General features: G+C 31.6%; 1 protein-coding gene across 1 annotated transcript; it reads right to left on the bottom strand.

The window, feature by feature from the left end:
- Nucleotides 1-4817: 4817 nt before the first annotated feature.
- On the bottom strand, nucleotides 4818-17995 carry LOC134696455 (beta-1,4-galactosyltransferase 6-like). Its single transcript, XM_063558276.1, has 8 exons — nucleotides 17965-17995; nucleotides 16274-16538; nucleotides 12766-12926; nucleotides 10217-10404; nucleotides 9203-9325; nucleotides 6582-6677; nucleotides 5430-5568; nucleotides 4818-5007 (listed from the first exon to the last, which is right to left on the bottom strand). Exons 1-7 carry the CDS (start codon nucleotides 17986-17988, stop codon nucleotides 5448-5450), a joined length of 978 nt encoding a protein of 325 aa, XP_063414346.1. The 5' UTR covers nucleotides 17989-17995; the 3' UTR covers nucleotides 4818-5007; nucleotides 5430-5447.
- Nucleotides 17996-23784: the final 5789 nt, after the last annotated feature.

Here is a 23784-nt window from a genome sequence, read left to right as displayed (position 1 = left end):
TGTGATTATGGACTTTCCAAATTGATTTTCCTCTGAGTTCAGTATTTTTGTGATTTTACTTTTTTGTAAACAAACTTAAGAACAGAAAGTTCTTTCACTACTTTAGTGTTTAAAAGCCAGTTCGATTACGTCATTTTAAATAAAATTGAAAAAGAAAATTGGGAATGTGTCAAAGCAACAACAACCCGACCATAGAGCAGACACCAGCTGGAGTTCACCAATGGATCTTCAACTCCGCACCCGTAGGTGTCCTTCAGCTGGCCCCTTAAACATATGTAGACTAATACAGTGGTAATGGACGTCATACTAAACTTCGAATTATACACAAGAAAGTAAAAATCATATAAGAATAACAAAGGCCAGAGGTTCCTGGCTTAATGTTCAAATATTGTGGTATACACTGAAACCCTTTACCACTGAACGTATCACCGTCAAAAGCAATGATTGCCTGTAACAAACGCCAAAAATGATTGTCAGAAAGGTTAACAAATTCTGTTTGGCACGTTTTGTGTTCTGTTTGCACATTCTGATTTTGCCGTTGTTCCACCCATTATAATGTGTTGTGGCAATTATGCAACTTTAAGACTTTCGCAGTTCAGTTAACGGGAAACATTTATGGCATAAATCTGTCCAAAATGCCATTTAGTAATTTGATTAGCAGTTTACTTTGCGGTCGTAGACCTGTCTCGCAAATGACGTTGCGTAATCAAATTCTATTGACGTTGCATTGTAACAACATGTTGATCTGGTCTTTGATGGTCTTCAACAAATCCCATCTACCAATATCATTGTTAGAAGGACAGTAAGACAAGTTTCTGAAGTCAGATTGTCTCCATGGTTGCAGCACGTTCACGTTTTCCCGTTTGCAGTATTCAAATTGGTTGATTCAGTTTTTTATTCCTCAGTCTTGGCAATATAGAGATGCAACATTTTCTAAATTGATTTTAAGTGTGGCCATTGATTGAAAGACATGTTTCACAAAGAGAAAAAAATGCAAAAATGTTTTATTGGTTCGAAATTTCGCTTTCTGAAATTCGTGCGATCTCAATGATCCGGTATGTTCAATAACCACAGGTAAGTCAGATGCTGATTTTGTCGAAAGAGAAAGAAGCATGATAAGCATACATCGTAGTAGTATGAGGGTCAAACATCATTTGGTAAATAGAAAACTACAAAATGAGTGTTGCGTTTTTAAAGTCCGTCAGTACAATTATGACAAAACATTTAACACAAAACTGTGTCGGTAAAATATCAGACAGGACATAAACGATTGTCCTCATTTGTATCGTAATTACCATTAGAGAACTTGCTTTTCCGTTAGATACTAGTACACATTTTGCCTATAATTGAGCCACGCTATATGAACTGCTGAGTACCGTATGCAACCATATATTCGCAATGTTGGTATATACAGTATACAGTAGTAGCTGCAATACAAAAGGATTTCAGTTGCATTGAGATATTTGAGTGTGTGTGTGTTATTTTTTTGTTCAACAATTACCTTTGGCATATTGTAGTTGTCTGATCTCGCTGTTTTGTAGCTGTATGGATGTACTTAGCTGTTGGATGGTTGTTCCTTGCTGTTGAATGACGGTTCCTTGCTGATGTACAGTTAAAGCTTGTTGTTGTATGGTCTGCGATTGTTGCTGAACAGCGTTGTTAAGTGTAGCCAACTGATTTTCCAAACGGTTTAAACGATCTTGGCCAACATCTGGGGTGATCAACAGTAGACGTTTTTCATCTTTCTCTCCTGAAACATAAGATGTTATTACAAAGAATGATAGAATACATTGAAAAAGGAAGTTCATTGTCAGAACATTGACAACCCTTATCTAATTCTTAAGGTGTTCAACTGTTAGCGATGTTATCTTATTTTACTTATAATGCACTTGACACATAGTGTCACGTTTGAAATTTTAATTCTGGAAATAGTCATGTGTCTTGGTTTTATTAATATCAATTGTTTGTAACCGTAAACAAAGTTGCAGCATGCATTGTCTCATATTTTCTTGTTGTTGGTTGTTATCTTGAAACATATGAGAAAAAAAGTTTTGTGTATATCTCCGTTGCCATGCATATTGGAGTTTGGTTAAAAATTGCATTTTCACATAGAAAAATGATAATTTACAAGCAGTTATCATGCATAGATGTCAATTTAAATGAATATCGTATCATTAAGTCATTCGAATGAAACGTTTGATAAGCTAGATAAAAGATTAAAAAATATTCCAATAAAAGGGGTGAGGTGGCAACAGTGATCAAAGTCATGAATGTTTCACTGCAGCTAAAAAGCCAAAATAGAGACATTTTGTTTGAAGTAGTTACACACTTGTGCATCAACATTCAATTACATTAAAGGTATTACTGTAAACTAATTCAGTAAAAGTTGTTTGATTAGAATTTTTAACTTTAATATTTTAGATTCAGGTTGCTATAAAGGGAACCTTGTTATCAAAATAAACCATGACAGAGGAAGGATGAAGATATCAATTTTGAAATTTTGCACATACAATGAACCCTAGTTCGATTCAAAGTCAAAGGTTATGGCTGACGTTTGACCCTGTGTTTATTTTATCATATTTTGACCAGGCCTCCATGAAAATGACCACCAGAGAGCTATAGGGATGCTTAATGCTACAATGAGTCTTGCCGACGTCATGGCTGTATATACTATGCATAGGTCAACAGTATGGAGACATATATCGACAAACTGGAACTGCAAATGATTGGCAGACATCTGGTAGACCCAAAAAAACATAACTCCAAGGAGATGCGTTACCTTCGCTTTCCGGTCACACGATTAGTGCATAGACTGAGTGCAACTACTAGAGTGCATGTTTTTGCTCAGACGATTAGAAATCACCACCACAGGCTAGAGATACATGCACAATTGCCACATGAAGGGATGGAGCTAATTCCAAACCATCCACATCAAAGGCTATTCTATACAAACCGCGATTTAAGTTGGCTTATAGGGACTGGAGGACACTGATGCTTACAGATGAATCTCGCTATACATTGCAGTTCAATGATGGCTGCATACGAGTATGGCGTCGGAACAACAAGCGATACACGTCAGCACAGTGATACAGAAGGATCAGTTCGGTGGTGGCAGATAAATGGTTTGGGGAGGAATCTTTTATGGTTTGATCTTTCTTGGGACACTCAATATCAAGAGATTTTATAATAACACCTTGACACCATTTGTTCTCCCCTTCTTTGACAAGCGTAATCATAAAGATATCCATTTTCAACAGGACAATGTAGTACCGCATACTGCTCGCCTGACGATGAGTCTGTTCCAAACGAACAACATTAACATTCTTCAATGATTGTTCAAGTCAATCCCCAGAACTCAATCAAATCGCACATGCACATGTATGTAATCTGTTGAACAGACGCATTCGTAAAAATTACGGTGATTTCCAAAATACCAGAACTTTAAAATGCATTGATTCGGTAATGGTATTCAAATTCACTACGCCAAATTCAAACGATATTCAGTCAATTGAATGCGAAAGGCTGGCAATTTGTTGATTGATGCACGTGAACCATGGACGAGATATTGATTTTGTATAACACTATACCCATTTCCACATTTTGACCCTACTGTGTTTCACACAAAGAAATTCCTAGTGAGTGTGAGTGATACACATTCATGTTGTTTCTGACTTTTCATACATCCATTTTGCTATTGTTTACATTATACACGTGTATGTTGTTCAATTTTTGTTATACAATAAAAATTACCGTAGCTGTGTTTGGAAAAACCTTTTTGAAAATTTTGCTCATCAACTTCGTTTTTATTTGGCCATCAATGCTTTTTTTAACATTAACATTCGGTGTAATTAAATAGATATAGCATGTTCTTGAGGGGTATTTGCGAAAAATACCAGTCTTGAGAATGAATTTCCCTCGCCTTACGGTCCGTGAAATTTAACATTCTCTCCATTTTTCGCAAATACCCCTCCTCAACATGATATATCTGTTTAATATGGTCAAACCATAAATTAACTGTTTACAAAACTTTGAATATTTTTGATACTAGGGCTGTTCTACCTCAGGAATATATTTCCTTAGCTGTATTTGGCAAAAATCTTAGGATTTGTTTTGGTCCTCAATGCTCTTCAACTTCATACTTTATTTGTCCTTTCAACATTGTTTTACTCGAGCGTCACTGATGAGTCTTTTGAAGACGAAACGCGCATCTGGTGCAAATATGAAATTTCATTCTGGTATCTTTAAAATGTTTATTTTAAACCGCAGTGTCGATGTTACTGCTGGCTTAGTTTTTAATCCATGAGTGTATCACAAGCCCAGTACCCAGCGCTTTTGTGTTGGCATGTATCATCATTCATATGGTCATATTGTAAATTAACTATTTACAAAGCATTTTTTTTTATTCGAGCATCACCGATCAGTCTTTTGTAGACGAATAGAGCGCCTGACCAAAATATAAAAATTCAATCCTGCCATATACGACGAGTTTATTTTCATATTTTTGTTGCAAAACTTTTTACGGCGTAGTATAGAAAACAATGATGTGGTATGATTATTCATTGAGGGTGGAAAAGGGTTATTTTCGTGCAACGTTTTCGGCCTTTTTATTTCACGTGTATTCGTGTTGTAGTGTTTTATTTCTCGTTTTCTGGTGTTTGATTTTTTTCCGTGTTTCGTGTCGGTGCTCTTAATTTCTCGTTCTTGCATTGTTCTGCATTAAATTAAAAAGTAAATTGAAACTAACTCAAAGTCATCTTTAATGGCAAAATTTAATTCAATTCAGAAAACAGCATAGTACATTAAGAATAAATCTTGGACTTATCACTGTTCGACAGCTTGGCGATTCAAAGCCAGCATATTTCGGTCGGAGGTTCTTTTAGCAATATTTCACATGTAGCAGCTCTGTAATGCAATGTTTTAATATAATCAAATGATTTTCGCTCCCCTTATACATATATTTGTTTTACGATGATACCATGGAGGATAGAGGTATGAAGTCTAGATAATCTGAAAATTAAACGAGAAAAGCATGCATCAAACAAAGTTCAATTAATATGGGTTGAGAGAATGCATATAGGAAGTGATTATAACTTTACACAGACCTCTGGTTTATGAAAAGTGAACTAAAATATTCCAGGTATGAGGAGTCTTGGCATCCCGATAACATATTTAACGCCGCCACATGCTGTATGTATGTGCCTGTCCCAAGACAGCAGATTGTAACTCGGTGGTTGTCGTTTGTTGCTGTATAACATATTTGTTTCTCGTTCATTTTTTGTAAATCAATTAGTTCGTTGAACCAGAAAGAGTAAAGAAATTAAATATGCTGACTATTCTATATTTAGAAACAATCGAAAAACAATGGTATTACTTAAATTATTGACTCTAACATGAAATTTAGTCCTGGTATCTATGATGAGTTTATTTACCAGATTATTTATGTTCATTTATATGCTGACATATATCCACCTATACAACTGTTTCTTTTCTTTTAGCAACAAGCTGTACTTTAAATTACTTAACCCATCATTTTTCCACACTTCATGCGAATATTTCAAAAATTTCCTTCTGTAATACAAAATAAAACAACATGAAATCATTTCTTATGAGGTTTTTTATTGTATTTTGTAACGATTTTAATGAGATTATCATTTATCTTACCTCTTATGCATATCTGGGATTTTGCTTGGTTAAAAGTAACTGAGTTCAGACCTTGTATATGCCGTATAAAGTTAGTAGGAAGGGGCAATTTTAATACACAGTTATTAGTGATGTTGAGAGCAAAAATCTGAAAGGTTACAATAGATGATGAAATGATATTGAACGATTGAAATGAATTCATAAAACACACATTTAAAGATAACAAATTGTGATTGTTGGTCTTTGGTTTTGGAAGTATGTTCATAATACAAATAGTATTTCTAACATGATCACGTTTATAGGTCACTCGTCTTAATACCACATGTTGAGATAGGCGGTTAGATAAATTTGTTACATAGTGTTCTAGTAACTTAATACGATATACATGGCTCACTAAATTCCTATTGCTCAGCATTAATTTAAAACATTCAAATCATCTGTTAAGCTTATATTCCTAAATGGTCAACCAGCACGTGATGGTGTCAATAACAATTTTGAAGGTATGAGTTCAACTTGATCACTATTTAATTTCGCTAATATAAGAAAGAATTAGATTTTAGTGTATATACATGATCCCTTTTTTCCTTTCGGTTATTATTAAACATTATATTTGGAAATTAGACTCTTTGTTAGACAACCAATAAAGAAGTCCAGTTGTCTAACCATTCTCTCATCCTCTTTTCCTGAGTAGCAAAATCACCAAATTAGTTTTAATATTGCAATTGATTATTATCAACACGCATTAAACGGATGAACTTTTTGAGTATGGCATGACTGTCCATCAAAAGGATCTGCGATCATTTCCGTTTGTTAATGGGATTATTGATTACTTTTTATGAGGAATGCATTGTAGATAGTATTTTTGCCGTATATAATATAAATATGTTAGTATTAATTGGCAAAAATATGAAATTGACATGAATAATATAATTTTAAAATACCTATCACTGTTCTTTTCAGCAGGCTCATGGCGAACACTGCCACATATACCAAAATCTTCAAACGGCCGAATCAATTCATATTTGTTGAATTTTATCCTAAAATGTGAATAAATATAATAATTTGACCGTCCAATATATGAATTGTGGATCGTAGATTGACTTGATCTACACCAGACTGCAGGTGTAAACAATAATTTATATAATTTAATTAAGCAGATCTGAACGACCATGCATACTCACCTGCTGAAGATGGGGATGTAACATTTGATGATTTTACAAAACCGTTGATTCTTTGTAATATTGAGAAATTATATTAAGCGTTTTGATTTGTTTGAGATAATTATTCATATAGTGGATGTAAGCTCTATATACAAGGATATCTAGATAAGTTATATGGTTGTGTATCCGAACATTTTTTTTAAACTTATAAAGGAAACAATCGGAAAAAAAAGGATCTGTTTTCCTTTCTGTTGATCAGTAAAGACAAGGCTTACATGATCTCTTTCCTTAATCCTCAGACACTGAAGGTATTTGGAGAACTATATAAAATGAAACGCATAACATCATACTATCTCAATTGGCTGATGATACCATTGAATGCAGTTCATGAAACAGACATATCAAAAGCTATAAATAAAATCGAAATGTTTGGCCTTTTGGTACTTTATCTGGTCTGAGATTAAATTAAGACATTTATTTTGTTCATGACAGAAACGATTCTGAAAAGTTAATTAAGAAAATCTAAACTCGAAAAAACCCATATCTTTTAAACTTGAGTTATGGTCGGTAAAATATTAATTATAAAATCTTTACTGCTAGAAAAGATATTTACCTCTGCGAAATTATAAGATCCTGTTTCCAAGAAATAAGGAAGGTAAAAAAGTCAAATTTTATAGATTTATTAGGAAATATCCTAAAAAAAAGGATCTAAGCCGATTGATTTTTACATGTATGTTACAGTAGTTATCAAAGGTACCAGGATTATAATTGTGTACGCCAGACGCGCGTTTCGTCTACATAAGACTCATCAGTGACGCTCATATCAAAACATTTATAAAGCAAAACAAGTACAAAATTGAAGAGCATTGCGAATCCAAAATTCCAAAAAGTTGTCCCAAATACGGCTAAGGTAATCAATGCCTGGGATAAGAAAATCCTTAGTTTTTCGAAAAATTCAAGGTTTTGTATACAAGAAATTTATAAAAATGACCACATTATTGATGTTCATTTCAACACCGAATTGTTGACTACGGGGCTGGTGATACCCTCGGGTACGAAACGTCAACCAGCTGTGGCATCGACCCAGTGGTGTAAATAGTTATCAAAGGTACCGTGATTATAATTTTGTACGCCAGACGCGCGTTTCGTCTACATAAGACTCATCAGTGACGCTCATATCAAAACATTTATCAAGCCAAACAAGTACAAAGTTGAAGAGCATTGCGGATCCAATTGCATTGCAAATTACAGCAGTGAAAGCCTAAAGAAGATACCATGCATATATTTTTTTTGACAGTAATTGAAAGTTAGATGGAAACAGATATAGGTTTGACATAATTCACATATAACTTTTCAAACATCCGAAAACAGATCAGTAATTGGGTAAAAAGGGTGTTTTTTTTCAATTATTTTAGACATTTTAATTCTTTTTTAACACATTGTATACAAAACGTTAACCAACGTGTGGTTGTTGTTGATGTTTGAATGAGTTGGGGTCAAAAACTTTATCAGCCCACTAGATGTATTAAGATATGCTAACAGATGTTAATGAAATTGACCACTTTGTGGAATGTGGAAGGCACTCTAGAAACAGATTCTTAAATAGTTACTCTTGGATTATCGGATTTACCAAATGTAAGAATCTAAATATATCAATTATAGAGTGTTAGAGAGGGATAATTAAGGGACACTAGCTGTCAAATTCATATCCACCGATTTGACTGACATTCTAAAATATGATTCATAACAATGTAAACCACTTTTCCAAATTATCTTAAGTACAAAAAACACTCTTTTTTCTTGGTCTGTTTTTTAACACAACATTTGTATTAGTATATGGACAACACTCATAAGATAGGGACGAAACTCATTAGTCTTGACATTATATCTAAATTAACATAAATAATCTTGTGAAAACAGAAACATACATTATTGGAAATATGATATATTTGTCATTTGTATATGACTTTCAACTATTCTTCAGTAACTCCAGGGTATTTTTGAGATCAGAACTTTGTGTCTTTTAAATTTTTTAGTACTTCACTTTATACCACATTTTTGTTGTTTACACATAAATTGTCCTTTAAATCAAAATGACCAAATTCATTAACTTAATATTATTTCGCTGACTCAAATTTTGTCATAACACTTAAAATTTAAAAAAGTTTTCCTGTATAGTTTGTTTCAATGATTGCAGACGATTATGTCTCCTTGTATATGGTTGATTGTTAAAGTAAATAGAATTGTACGTTAAGTATAACAAGATATAACGGGGAGATGTATTTACGATATATTATTGGCATATATAAGGAAGTAGCTACTTGTTACTATTTGTTAAAGGTCTGAATTTTTCATAAAAAACCCCAATGCTTTACGATAGGGAATTTTATGTACTATTTTACCTTCTATACAAGTCATCATCTTCTCCTCCCCATCCAAAGAACTGATTGGAATATCCGTTTATTTCCTGGAACTGTTCTTTTGAAAATGTGATTATTCCACCTGCCAACTTTTCATATAACAAACTAAAACGATGCAACAGTTTCAATTTAAAAGTCATATCAAACATTGATATTTCTAGACTATTAAATGTCCTAGTTCGAAAACTGTGTTTCAAACGTATCAGAGTTATCTTACGGTGGACCTAAATCATATCATTCGATATGATTTATACCATAAGACATTTGTTTTTCGTTCTTTTTTATATATAAACAAGGCCATTAGTTTTCTCTTTTGAATTGTTTTACATTGTCATTTCGGGGCCTTTTATAGCTGACTATACGGTATTGGCTTTGCTCATTGTTGAAGGCCGTACGGTAATCTAAAGTTGTTAATTTTTGTGTCAGTGTGGTCTCTTGGCGACAGTTGTCTCATTATCAATCATACCACATCTCCTTTTTTTATTTTTTTTTATTTTATGGTTTATGTAAACAAATGATAATTACAAAGATGCAATAAATGCTAAGATTGATACAAACAATATAGAAATCATTGCATTCTTATTAGAATTAAGATTTTTTTTTAATTGAACGTTCTTTGTACAGTTTGCTTTTTGGAACAGCAGTCGCCGCCCAGGTTAATGGCAGAAAATTATGCGCGTTTATACATTTTTTACCAGAAAAAAGTTACAAATATTCATACCAGTTGAGTAAACGTAATTTATATGGACCAATGATTTTTGTATGTTGCTGTCTGTCATATTTTAATTTAGTTTTTATTTAACAATAATCAGATCGTAGGTTTTCACAGTTTACTATAAGGTATCTGCCTTGGTATTGTTGATGACTTTACAGTACCATATAGTTGATAAACTCTGGTAAATAGTTGTGTCATTGCAAATCATAATGAGTACCCTTGTTTTATTTTTAAATCCACTTAGAAGCCTTTATTCTTTTTAAACATTATGAAAAACGTACCGATATCCAAATTGCTCTACCTTGACTGACATATGAATTGGGTTGTCAGAACATATGTAGAAGTTTCTGTCATCCTCGGGTAACACATCAACATCATGAAATACTATACAGTCAAATTCCATGTCAGACATGGCCTCTTTGAATCCGATATTTGCCATCATACCTCTGTTAAACGGCTTACCGGATTTCTAAAATGTTTGATATATTTATAGATACTCATAAAACATTTACAAATATTATACTGATTGTTTAACAATATAAATATTTTTTATTACAATGTCAGCAGTATTAAAAAGGAAATTCACAAAAATACAGTAAGTTCCAACTGATATATTATATTGACAACAGCCTACAGCTTAAAGAGTCTTAGCCAATGCAGCATCCCTTTTATTACTCACGACTGCTGCAGGTCGAAGGTCTATGACATTGCGTGAAAAGGTCTAATAAGATTAACGGTACCAATTTTCTTGCACCAGATGCGCATATCGACAATACATGTCTCTTCAGTGATGCTCGTTGCCAAAATATTTGAAATCCAAAGCTTATATAAAAAATGAAGAGCTATAATCCAAAAGGTCCAAAAAGTATAGCCAAATCCGTGAAAGGAATCAGAGCTTTGCACGAGGGAGATACATTCCTTAATTTATAATAATTTCTATCATTTTGTAACAGCAAATTTTAATAACACAAAAAATCTAAGTTTAGGTAGGTAGGTAAAATTGATCTTTTGACTTGATCTGTTACCAATGATTCAAAACGCAATAAATCTGCTTGGTTACCAACCACATATTGGTTTATTTTCTTTAACCCTTTCATTTTTCAAAAAATATAAACTCTGTTGTATTTGTATAATTCTAAATTATGACATCATAAAGACATGAAGTAACAAAACTGATGACTTCACAATGTTATCTTCACTAGAAAAAAAACCCCATTTCCAATATTTGAACACACACAGAAAGTACTCTAACATGGTTATTGCTTGATGGATTTAAAACTAAAACCTGATTTAGAACAGTTTCTGAATGATCTTAACATTATAAAAAGTTAAAATGTTCTTTTCCTTCAATGAAAGAAACAAACATCAAAAAACATCATTTGCAGAGTTAAAATATTCTTATTTCTACCTGATTTAGAGTAAAAACACAAGATTTTCATAATTTATCATCTAAGCATGATGATTGTTATGAAGTCAGTAAGGTAATGAAGGTTTATAAAAGGCCCTTCCAGCTATGAAAGGTATATCCAATGTTTAAATTGTGAATGATAACATGGTTTTGTGCTTATTTGTCTATTAAAAGATATAAGAAACAGTAACAAGCATGCTTACTTTAATATACTAAAAAATAGCTTATTTTGATGTAGAAAAAGATCATGAGTCTGCCATACAATTGTGGATGCTGTGATTTTAAAAATGGGCATAAATCAACAATATGAAATGCCTAAAGAGCTGTTGTAATTAGAAAAGAAATATGTAGCTTTGACTTCAAATAAATTATTAGAAAGGACATTTTTTATTGAATTTTATGATAAGATTTTCGGGGATTATTTCATAAGGAGGGTAGCATTTTTACCATCATTCGGGGTCCGGCGATTTGTGAAAAAGTATTCTCACTTGCCTTCCTGAAAATGTCACCAGATATGTAAAAATATCTAAGCGTCAAAATTAGCCATCATACACAACAGATGAAAAAAGAGGGAAGAAAGATACCAAAGGGACAGTCACACTCATAATTCTAAAACAACTGACAACGCCATGACTAAAAATGAAAAAAAAACCAGACAAACAATAGTACACATGAAACAACATAGAAAACTAAAGAATAAACAACACAAACCAAACACTAGGGGTGATCTCAGGTGCTCCGGAAGGGTAACAGATCCTGCTCCACATGTGTCACCCGTCGTGTTGCTTATGTGATAACAAATCCGGTAAATAGTATAATTCGGTAGGTCACATTCATAAAAGGGAAGGGGATTGTAGTTTCGACGTAAGGAACATATCCGATATCATTTGTGAAACGGTTATTCCATAACGGTCAACCAACTCGTGATGGCGTCCGTAAAATTTACTAACAAATGATTTCAATTTCACCCTTTGGAACTCTTGGTTTAATAGCTTCCTTGTGAGCAACAACCCTCTATCAAGAAAATCATGATAGGAAATGCAAGCACAGGAATATCGTATCAATTAGGTGATATATACCCCGTATGCAGGTGCTACTAGACTGTTACACTAGTCGTACAATGTAGTCACAATTTCTCTCCCCTCAAACTCTTGTATTGAATAATATCAAAATAAACAGATAACTTTTTGTCCCCAATCACCTGTGGTCAACCCTTTGTTTTGGTTGGTCAATTCATAGCTTTAAATTAAGTTGTTATGTGGACTTTGTTTGCATTTGCCTAAGTAATGTTGATGTCTGTTCTTTGACTTTTGTTTTTTTGTAATCTCTATAAAATCTTTTTTCGTCTTTTAATCATTTACATTTGACTCGATGAATTCTTTAGTGTATGTGTTTAGTTGATTTTTTTTCTTAGAATCTTACCTGCTCGATAACATATATCGTAAACTCTATTTTTTGTCGCTTTAGTTTTGGTATCATGTTATTCAAAAAGACTTGGAGTTGTTTTTGTCTGTCTCTGTATGGGACAATGATGGCAACTTTTTGTACAGGTGTACAGTTAGGCGGTCTGTAATGTCCACTTTCTATATAGGAATAAATACTGTTTAAAATAGTCATGTTTAAAACAGATCTATTAAGTGGTATATACCCATCTGAAAGAGTTGGAAAAACAAATAAATTAGGGACAACAATTTCATAAGATGTGTGCATATGCTGTACATAGTATAACTTGAGATCAGTCTTGCAAAGCAAATAGACATTATGAAGTTAAAACATTTTTAGGCTTTTTAATATTAAATGATGAAAATAATATTGTTCGACAGAAGTCAATTTCTTTATTTAATCTCAACATGAAATCAATCTCGACTGCATGTAAATACAGAGATGTGTATGTGTAACAGTAAATTTGGTCCGGTAGGAAAATTTGTCCGCCGGACATTTTCCCCTAGGTAATCAAGTCCATGGCCAGAATTTTACTAGGAATAAAAGTCATAGGACAAATTCTCCTAGGAAAATAAGTCCATAGCCAGTAAAATAAGTCTGGCATTTATTTTCCTAGGTAAAATTGTCCTTTTTCTAGTACTAAGTGAGCTTCAGTTCTATATAAAACTATAATAGAATCATGACTGGTGATTTAAACATTGATTATCTTAAAAACAAAAATCTCTACTAGAAATAATTTTATGATGAAAACTATGGAATAAACAACCCCATCTTAGTTAAGAAATGAAAGCTTTGATAATTATTTCCAATTAACATAAAGAAAGTGGACAAAATTTCCTAGGAAAATTAGTCTTAGGAAATATTTCATTTTTAATCTAAATACATAACTCTTTAAAAATATCAAAACAACACTTAAAAATATGGACGTTTCTACCTAGGACGTTTCTACCTAGGAATAATAAGAACATGGACATGATTTCCTAGAAATATTAGTCTGGGGAATTTTTTTTTCTTCATAATATCAATACACAATTTTAAAACAATATTAAAACAACACAAGCCATGTTAATTAACCTTTAAACATAATTGATATGGGTGTCTTTATCTAGGAATAATAATGACATTAACATGATTTCCTAGGAAAATTAGTCTGGTGACATAAATTTAAAAAATATTATTACATAACTCTAAAACAATATTAATATCCTTTATGTAAAAAAACCTTTGAAATTAAATGATATGGATGTTTTTATCTAGAAATAATTATAGCATGTACATGATTTCCTAGGAAAAATTTTCTGGGTACATATTTTTTTCATATATTATTACATAACTCTTTAACAAAATCAAAATACATGAAAAGGTACTGGAAAAAGTTAAGTTGGTTAAAAATAACCTTTAATTCAAATTATAAAAATCATAGATGTTTTTTGCCCTATTTATATTAATACCACGGACATGATTTCCTAGGAAAGTTAGTCTGGTTACTTACATTTTATCAAAAATATAAGAACACAACTCTTAAAAAAATGTTCAATTATGTAAATGAATTATATGTTTCAGATTTATAAAAAAAAAAAGGACATGGACATTTTTACCTAGGATTATTAATGACATGGACTTAAATTCCTAGGTAAATTAGTCTGGGGACAAAAATTACTAACATCAGACTATATTTACTAGTAAAATTTGTAACCATGGACATTTTATACTAGGAATATGGGTCTGCCCGGACATCTTTTACAAGGACAAATTTATCGCTTACATATGCACGTAGCTATATCATATTTTGGTATGCATCCAATTAACTTCATGTTAATTTCAATAACAATATTAAGAAATACAGTGATGTGACTTCAATAACAGTATTTGAAATACAGTAGTTCATATGCACGTAGCTATAGCCTATATCATTGCATATTTTGGTATGCATCCAATTTACTATATGTTAATTTCAATAACAAAGTTTGGAAATACAGTGATGTAATTTCAATAACAATATTTGATATACACTGATGTATTTGTATGTACCTATATCATTGCATATTTTGTTATGCATCCAATTTACAACAAGTTTATTTCAATAACAATATGTAAGGCGATTGGATTTCATATTCACGTTTTGTTATTTCGATGATGGTAGTATCAGAAGAGAATAAGGTGCTCTGAAGACTTTATTAACAATTTCTTCTATCTTTTCATCACTAGGTTGATTCATATAAATCAGATTGATTTACATGTGGTTTATTGTCAATCGTTAAACACCAAAAGGACAACCTTTAAATATGCAATGTGCGTTCAAGTGGTATAAGCAGTAGAACTACTATATCACCAGCCTGTTAATACTGAGGTTGTGAGTTTAAATCTTAAATGACCAGGAATCTCAGTGTTTCTACCCAAGATCAGTGGTTCTGTCCGTGCACTGCAAAGTGCTCCACAAAAAAATGACAGCCGCACAATAACCTTATATTGCTGAAAATGGTGTTAAACACCAATTAAACCATCCATAATGTTTTATTTGATATATTTCGTGTATACCTTATTGACAAAATACGGAGAAGAATAAGTACAACAAGAACTATCTTTAAAAAAGATATCCGACATATTTAAATTTGAGTATATGTTTAAAACTATCATTTCGATAACCTTCAAAAGCCCAATGGCTTAATGATGCAGGACCTCTTTAATAAAATCTCCATCTGAATGTAACTACAAGAAATTCTTAACTAAGTCTGGTTATATTAAGGCAATAATATATAAGAATATTGTGATGACACCTAAAATTGTTATTTGTAAAAAAATCTAGTGCAAATAAAAAGAAACAAATATACATTTACTACTGTTTACATTAAACTTAATTAATGGTTAACAAAGCTAGAAACTATTGGTGGTATAAGTAGTATCTTTCTGTTTACATTAAAAAAAAACGCGGAAATCTCACATGCCGGTAGGTGCGTTCTAAAAGTCATGTACATTCGTACAACGAAGTTTACATTAAAAATTATATAATTGTCCCGAATAAACAGATGTCATGGATGCAAAGAGCTATTGCCTTTGGAGAAACAATTATTTTAATAAAAATATAAATCTTTGTAAGATCTAGTTCAAATATTTATAGTTTTTCACCTGCTTTCCATCACGATATAATTTTCGAGACGTTTTTTCAAACACAACCAAATCACCCACCATGACAGCATTTTGTCCAATCACAGAAATATTTTCGAGCATGCGTAGTCTGTTACCATAGTGAAGCGTCCTTAAGTTCAAAGTGCACCAACCGAAACTATACCGACTACGTCGGAAAAAGAATTTCAACATGTACTACTCGTAGTAAAGAATCGAGTTCCATTTTGTATTGAGTCTTTTGTATACCAGTTAGTGCTTGAACATAATACTTTAACACACATATAATAAATCATAGCCTTATAAGAAAACGAGAACACTAAATAATTGGTTTCAGAATTAGTAGTTATATGTTTATACTCACTGAGACTATCCGGTGGAAATGCACAAACATCATTAATCCTGGTTTTCAAAATACGGTACAGTAAGTACGCTGTACTATGTTTTTCATAATCAGAATTGGCTAGTTTTAGGTTATTTAAAATGAATGATATATTTCTGTTATTCCACCAATGTATTTCGTGCGATACTACTGATATATCAAGTATGTACAAGGCAAGACCAATTATGAAGAACAATGTCACACATCCACGCCGGCTAGGAGATTTCATGCAAGTTTTCTTCAGTACCTAAAATTTGGTGATAAATGGCAATAATCTCTAAATCATTTAATGCAAAAAAGTTTGATTAATACAGCATCTAGAGCTCTAGCTTTAGATTTGATATTTTAATTGTTCCGATCCGTTCTATTGATACACTTATACAGTTGAAATGCGCGTCTTGCATATCAATTTTAAAGCCTGGTATCTTTGAGGAGTTAAAAAACAAGATTTTTAAATCTGAGACATACAACTGGCGTTATCGCGTTCCTTGGAGAAATAAGAATTTTATCTGTGATCGATGATCGATGATCATCAATTATCCTATATTTACAAAACAGACTTCATGAAATGTGTAGATTATACAAAATAAATCCAACAAATTAGTTCGCATGCTTTTTCACTGATGTTTTTTCTCTTCACCTGCTTCTATTATAAAAATGACAGGGAAGAAAATACAAAAATAAAAATTTGATCAATCTAATTTTGACCTAACAATTTAAATCTGTGACAGAAGTTCTTAACTGAATGTTAATGTGTATGAACATAAAAACTATTTTAACATAATAAATGAATCTTTAAATTATTTACCTTTAAACAAAGTATTGCCCAGTTGTCAGTGAAATGATAACTAGCTTGATATGTTGTACATTTCTTCATAGATTCATTTAAATTTTTCATTATGCATATCATTCAAAGTCTTTGCAATCTATTGGAATCTGTGTGCATAACACATTGAAATTAATGTTATTTTAAATTCACTTCTTATGTAAGCCAAACAAGTTAGCTTTTTTAAATGTGACTTGTTATCTTGCAAGAAAGGTTATTCATGATTGTATCGAGGAGTAAAGAAGTCATTCAAAATAATAAGTACGGCTTATAACTTATTCGAAATAATTTAAGTAAAGATTGCAGTGTTTATCTTTGAAATTGGTCTGTTCTTTTGTGCCTAAAAATACTGATTTATTCATATGCATTCCTTTACCAGATGGGACAGTCTGCAGTTTTTAACATATATCAGACCATGAAACAAGTTTACACCTTCTTTAGCTTTATTTATAGCATAATATATGCATTTAACAAATATGCACGTTATGTCATATGACAAAGTACTAATTTCGAAGCGTAAATGCCACATGGGTAACTTTTGAAAGACCTTTCCCAGATAAACTACAACAAAAACAATTGCAAATTGAAGTGATAGAAAAGTATCAAGGTAGATTCAAAAAGTGTGAGTGATAATCTATTCATAACTCCTACAATACCAACTGACCAATTTAAATTTTCAATTGTTTTATTAATTTTAAAATTTGTTGATGAATTGATGATCTGACAGCGCGAATGGATGCTGCAAATTGTTGAACACCCTTTACCTCTTTTCGTCTTTTTGTTTTTTGTGTCGTTTTTTGTTGTTGTTGTGTTTATACTAATATATACCAAGATAAAAACACATTACCTTTATTATGTTCATAGAAGTCATATTTAGGTACCCTGAAAACACAATATTATTATTTCTTTTAAAAAGGAAAAGGAAATTATTTGTTCAACACTGGACAGTCGAGTCAAAATTCAACTCTACCTATAAATTTATTGCAAACGCGCGATATCGATTGCAATGAGACATCAATCGACTTAACAAAAAAAAAACGTTACAGAAGCAGAAGTTTGTGTAATGAAGAATTAATTCGATCCATTCTAATCTGACATACATATAGAAAGAAGCTGTGGTGTTCTTACAATTATTTTATTTTCTTTGTCGGTATTTACCCAGTTTTAGCCACACATCTTATCCAGACAAATAAAGGAATATTTGGGCTAAATTAATACAACAAAAGCTTATCCCATTACAATGCATTAGTAAACAAAAAATAGTAGTCAGCATTTTTGTGTTGACCTGAATTGTCATTGATATAGTCATAATTATAAATAATTAAGCTGTTCACTATTTTTTTTAATTTTGTTTGCTTCGGGTAGGTGCGGAACTATAAGTTTCAGTCTTGAAATGATTAGCTCTAAAAATATATTTTGATTGGTTTTGAATGCGGCTGTAATATAGTAACAGCTATTGGCTCACATGCGATAAAGAATTACAGACTTTTCTCGTCTTAGGATGACGCCGGAAAATTAACTATGTGTATTTCAGACCCGATCATCTTTTATCAATTCATGTTCGTTTTATTATACATATATTGCACACTGAAATTCAATATTGATATATCAATTATTAATTATATGTTAATTTCCTCTGTCAATCTGCAAAGATTTGATTTGCTTAACAATGTATACAAACAAGCATTAACTGTGTTTTATAACTTTTGTCAATCTATGCTCACTTCCAGAGTCAAGTCATTTAGGAAATGTTTTAATTGTCAACAAGTACAGGGAACAAAGTTTTTAAAGCATGGATGTACAAAGCACAATCTTAAAATAGAACAGCATCATTTTTATTGAAACTTAATATTCATTGCTGTTTACAACTATATGTTTCTGCTTCGTATTACAAACTTGATGTTAATAATCGGGGATACGAATATCGCGTGATAATTGGTTTTGCGCGGAAAATAAGATGTGTACAAAAATTGATATTCAAAGTCTACAACGACCATTTGATATCAATCAATTTTATTAAAACAAATATGTCTAATACTTAATCAAAAACCACATGCATTATCTTATCTGTATTTAGAAAAACTTTTACGAATTGTTGGTCCTCCATGCTCTTCAACTTCGTACTATTTTTTTTTATCTCTTTGAAATTATTTGATACAAGCGTCACTAGTGATTTTTTTTTAATGAACGAACCTTGACTTCAAAACACAGCATGTTCAAATTTTTCTCAAGTGCGCATGTTGCTCCAAATTATCTATTGTACAGGTTAGGACTAACCATCTGTACATTTCGGAAAGATATATTTTCTAATATCTGTTTACCAAAAATGTGTATACTTTTCTTGTGTATTGTGCCGATTTAACATGTACAAAATCGACTCTAGATTCAGTGGATCGTAGGTTTTTTGAAACATTTGGTACAGAAATGTGAGGCAAATTCAAAGTTGTAATTGTAACTATTTTTCTCAAATTTTAAAGTATAGAAATCCGATGATAACTATTGGGAGTGGGATGGGAAGGGTCGACTCCGAGACAGGTTACCGTCTCTGTTCGTAATCTGTCATTTGTTTTACCTGTGATGTTGCAAGTCGGATAAACTAAAATCGGTTCTTCGTCTTCTCAAGTGTTATTTGTTATTGTTAACAACTGCAATTTATAATGCTATTTGTTGTTCCACAAACCCTTTTCATCACAATTAAAATCCATCAAAATCCTTTAACAACTGTAATTTACTATAGGAGATACCATAAAAATCAAAAGACACACAAAAACGGACTCCACGGAAAACTCAAAACGAAATTTCCCATATCAAATGACAAAATCAAAAGTTGAAACACATCAAACAAAAGGAAAAGAGTTGTCATATTACTGATTTAGTTCTATCTGCAGAAATATAATTTGATTGGACAGCTAGCTAAATTTCTAAATTGTATACCATTGGCATATAATTCCCTTTTTTTCACAGAAATGTGTGAAATAAACGAACCGGCATGATACAGAAATAAAAATGTCAAAATCGGCATACAGCAGTCAACATTGTATTATAAACGGAATTAATGTAACAGACTTAATTGTGTTGTCTGGTTAATAAATAAGGCCGTTAGTTATTTCGGTTGAATTATTTTACATTTCAATGTGATATCATAGCTTGCTTGGTGACTTATAAACGAAAGAACCAGAAAGTATCAACGGTATAAACGACAGTGTAATATAATTAGGGACTTTCCTTTTTGAATTCTCCTCGGAGTATTTTTCTGATTTTACTTTTTATTGGCATTTGCCCACTACCAGGGGTGCTTACGATCAAGACTTACTATGAGGATCTAACACGGTCACTTTTCGACGAGCCTCGATCGGTGATTATATTGATATATGATCTTATTCAATACACAAAGATAAATAATTGCGCGGAAGAGTGAGACAAACATAAAAACATTCCTGCCACTGGTATTTGAAATTTTTGAAATGACAAAAATATCAATGGATGCACTTTCACAGAGATAATATAATAATGGGTTGAAATATATTCGTCAATGGTTCGTGAATATTTATCTACTGTAAAATCAATTGTATGAACTAAAATGGTCTTTCTAACGTTTTTATCTGTCAGTTAATATGCATGATCTCATGTTGTTAATACGTAATTGAAATTCCATTTTCAACACAGCTTCGAAATATATAAATGTATTATGAATTCCCAGTGAAATATATGTATTTGTTGGGATTTTTTTAATAGAACCAACATCCGTTGGAATGATTATAAATCCATGCCATGCGTATTTACACAATTTTTAACCTTAGATATTTGATATGTTCTCAGAAGTTATACAATATAAAAAGGGTACTTTTAGGTCTACAAAGACGAAACGACGTTAATATACATTATATCAACACTGTTTTTGTCAAAGTTAAATTCTCATTTTATTCAGAGCATCATTAACTGATGATGATATAGTGAGTTTCGGTTTCATCAGAAACTGTTCAATTTAATTAAAGGAACGGCGAAAAACAGCGAAAATGGTGTCGCCTGAAAATCTAATAATATCGTAGGTCTGATGATTACGTTTTTTTACTATTGTATTACTACTGTATGTTTAATTATCCGTGTCTAGTCAAGCCAAGTTCTTGAACTCAAAACAGATGTAACTCATCTTTAATCCTCCAGCCTTTTATCTATTTGGACTCAATTTTGACATACAGAATTAATATTGAAAAAGTGACTAAAACTAAAAAAAATATAATTGTTCGAAAACTAAAACAGACAAATAATTTAGGAATCAAAATAAAAATTCTTCTTTTTCCATAAGGACAATTAATCACACCAAACACAAAACTGCCGTAGTTTTGATACCTGGAAATAATACGTACCTGTTTGTGAAGGATTTTTTTTCTTCATCAAATCAACATGACTGATTAGAAAGTCAATTGTGATATTACATATAATACTGATAAAGTGTTCTACTTTAAACCAAAAACCATAAAGAAAAAAATAGCAAATATTGAGAACCCTTTTATCATCAATCAATGTCGACATATTTCGTCGTCCAAAATTTAAGGAACACATTTTATAGTTTATCTAATGTCAAGTTGATTTGAGATAAATAAATAAAAAATGCAGGCCAGATAAGCAGTCACAATTCCTCACGTATTTTTTGTCAAGCATATCTAAAGTATATAAGTTTGAATAAACTCGTGCAAATGAGGACCAAGTATTTTAATAAATTAATCCTAGCATGTTATTGACGCATTCTAGTTCTTTTATTTGCATTATTTTTAAAAAGCTTACATTGTTGAACAAGAAACACGTTTAAACATTTTGATACAAATATACCTGGACAATAAGCGTATTTTTATAATTTTTTTTTTAAATGTTTGGGTTGAGGGTTCCTTCAGCGGGTAATTTGAAGAAAAAAAACCAATCGGACGCACACATTTTCAAAATACTATTGTTTACATTTGAACGTTTTTTATAATACTATTCCTACTTACTCAAATACTACAACTTCATATCTATGTAATGCACTTACCCTTGACGTAGCGTGGAATGATCATCTGAAGTATGTCTGTAGGCACCTGAGATTTATGATATTTATCAACTTCATGTGTTAAATTTATGTTTAAAAATTTATTATCATTATCTTTGTTAGTGAATATGGGACAAAAGTAAATATCAATGAAGTTACAAACTGTGTAAAGAAAGATAACAGTTTTAACTTACAATTAAACTATTAACTATTAACCACTACTAAATTCATACAAAAAGTGTAATATACTGTTGTGGACTATTTTAACCGCTTACCTTTTGGATGTCCGTTGTTTATACTTCATGCCAAGGAAGACATTACACCTGTTAAAATAGTAATTTTACCTGACCATATCGGGAAATAGGTATTTAGTCGGATCTTAACACGTACGCGTGATTGGGTTAAAACCGGTTTTGTTATAAATATACGAAGAAATGTCGAAATGTTAAGGACTTAATTAAATCCGTATTTCGGTAGGAAGGTGCAAGCATACGATTTTTATTGCGTCTTACACTTTGAGAAGCGAATAATCTTTAACTACTTTATTCAAATATTGTGTAAAAACGTTAATTTTGAGCTTTGAAAGTCAAGTGGCTCGAGCATTTTTCTGAGGAAGTTTTAAAAAATTGCAAAAAAATATTTTTACAATGGGTTCACTATCTATAGATAAACAACTTTTAGTTATATTTATAATTTAGAATCATCATTGAAGGTGGTGGACGATTGCACAGTTAAAAAATTCTATTGATGTGCCATTCGTGACATTTCGTTGTATAATGTGTCAATTCGAAAAAAGTTATTCGAGTATTCTCTCCCCTTAACAGGTTCATTATTTTATAATTAAGTTTACGTTTCTGATATAATTTTGAATAATTACAAAGTGTATCAATTCAATATATTTCAGTTTTTGTTATTGGTGTATCAAAAACATTGATGTACGAATAATATTTCATAAATTTGAAACGTTAAAAATGACTACATACCAATATAAAGAACCGTTCATCATTTTTGAAAAAAGACTATGAATAAATCGAATTAATTATCTTCTCTTTGATGATAGATTGATTGGGAACTGAACCAGCGTTTTCTAATGGTAATCACAGAGAAGGACCGGCAAGCAATTTTTACATGTAGCTGAATCAACGTTAAAACTATTTTGCACTATAAACGAATGTTACTTTTAACAAATATAAGGAATTAGTTAGCTAAATCTACAAATTTTATTAGATATTATGGTTTTTTATTGCGATAGATTAATATGCCAGAACTTCAATATGCTAACTCACTCTATAATTGATTAAAATGTAGTGTCAGGCATACGTAAATAGTTAAGCAAGTAATCTCCGATACGTTATTGTAGTACGATGGCTTTGGGGGGAAATGTGCACATCCTACTACAAGCATGAAATTTGGCATAGACCTTCCCCAACTATTTCTCTTTTATTTCAGATAGAGAGGCATTTGAAAAAATGTCTCACTTCCGGTAAAATCCAAAATGATGTACATCATACTTAAATTAGCCCAATATAAAAGGTGTTATTATCATGCTACTATCATAATAATTGGTACAAACCTTTTTAATGTACTATTTTTTTATATATGATAAAGATTAGATGTCTTTTTAAAAACCCTACTTCCGGTAAA

Source organism: Mytilus trossulus, chromosome 14, assembly GCF_036588685.1.
Source record: "Mytilus trossulus isolate FHL-02 chromosome 14, PNRI_Mtr1.1.1.hap1, whole genome shotgun sequence".
Taxonomy (NCBI): Eukaryota; Metazoa; Mollusca; class Bivalvia; order Mytilida; family Mytilidae; genus Mytilus; species Mytilus trossulus.
This window is presented reverse-complemented; position numbering and strand designations above follow the sequence as displayed.

Bases quoted from the DNA above. Each gene is read 5' to 3' on its own strand.
- LOC134696455 (XM_063558276.1), bottom strand. From the start codon at position 17,988: ATGACTTCTATGAACATAATAAAG. The intron at 16,539-17,964 runs GTAATGTGTTTT...ACCAAATTTTAG, and splicing joins CTTCTATGAACATAATAAAG to GTACTGAAGAAAACTTGCAT. The intron at 9,326-10,216 runs GTACGTTTTTCA...GCATCGTTTTAG, and splicing joins GTAGAGCAATTTGGATATCG to TTTGTTATATGAAAAGTTGG.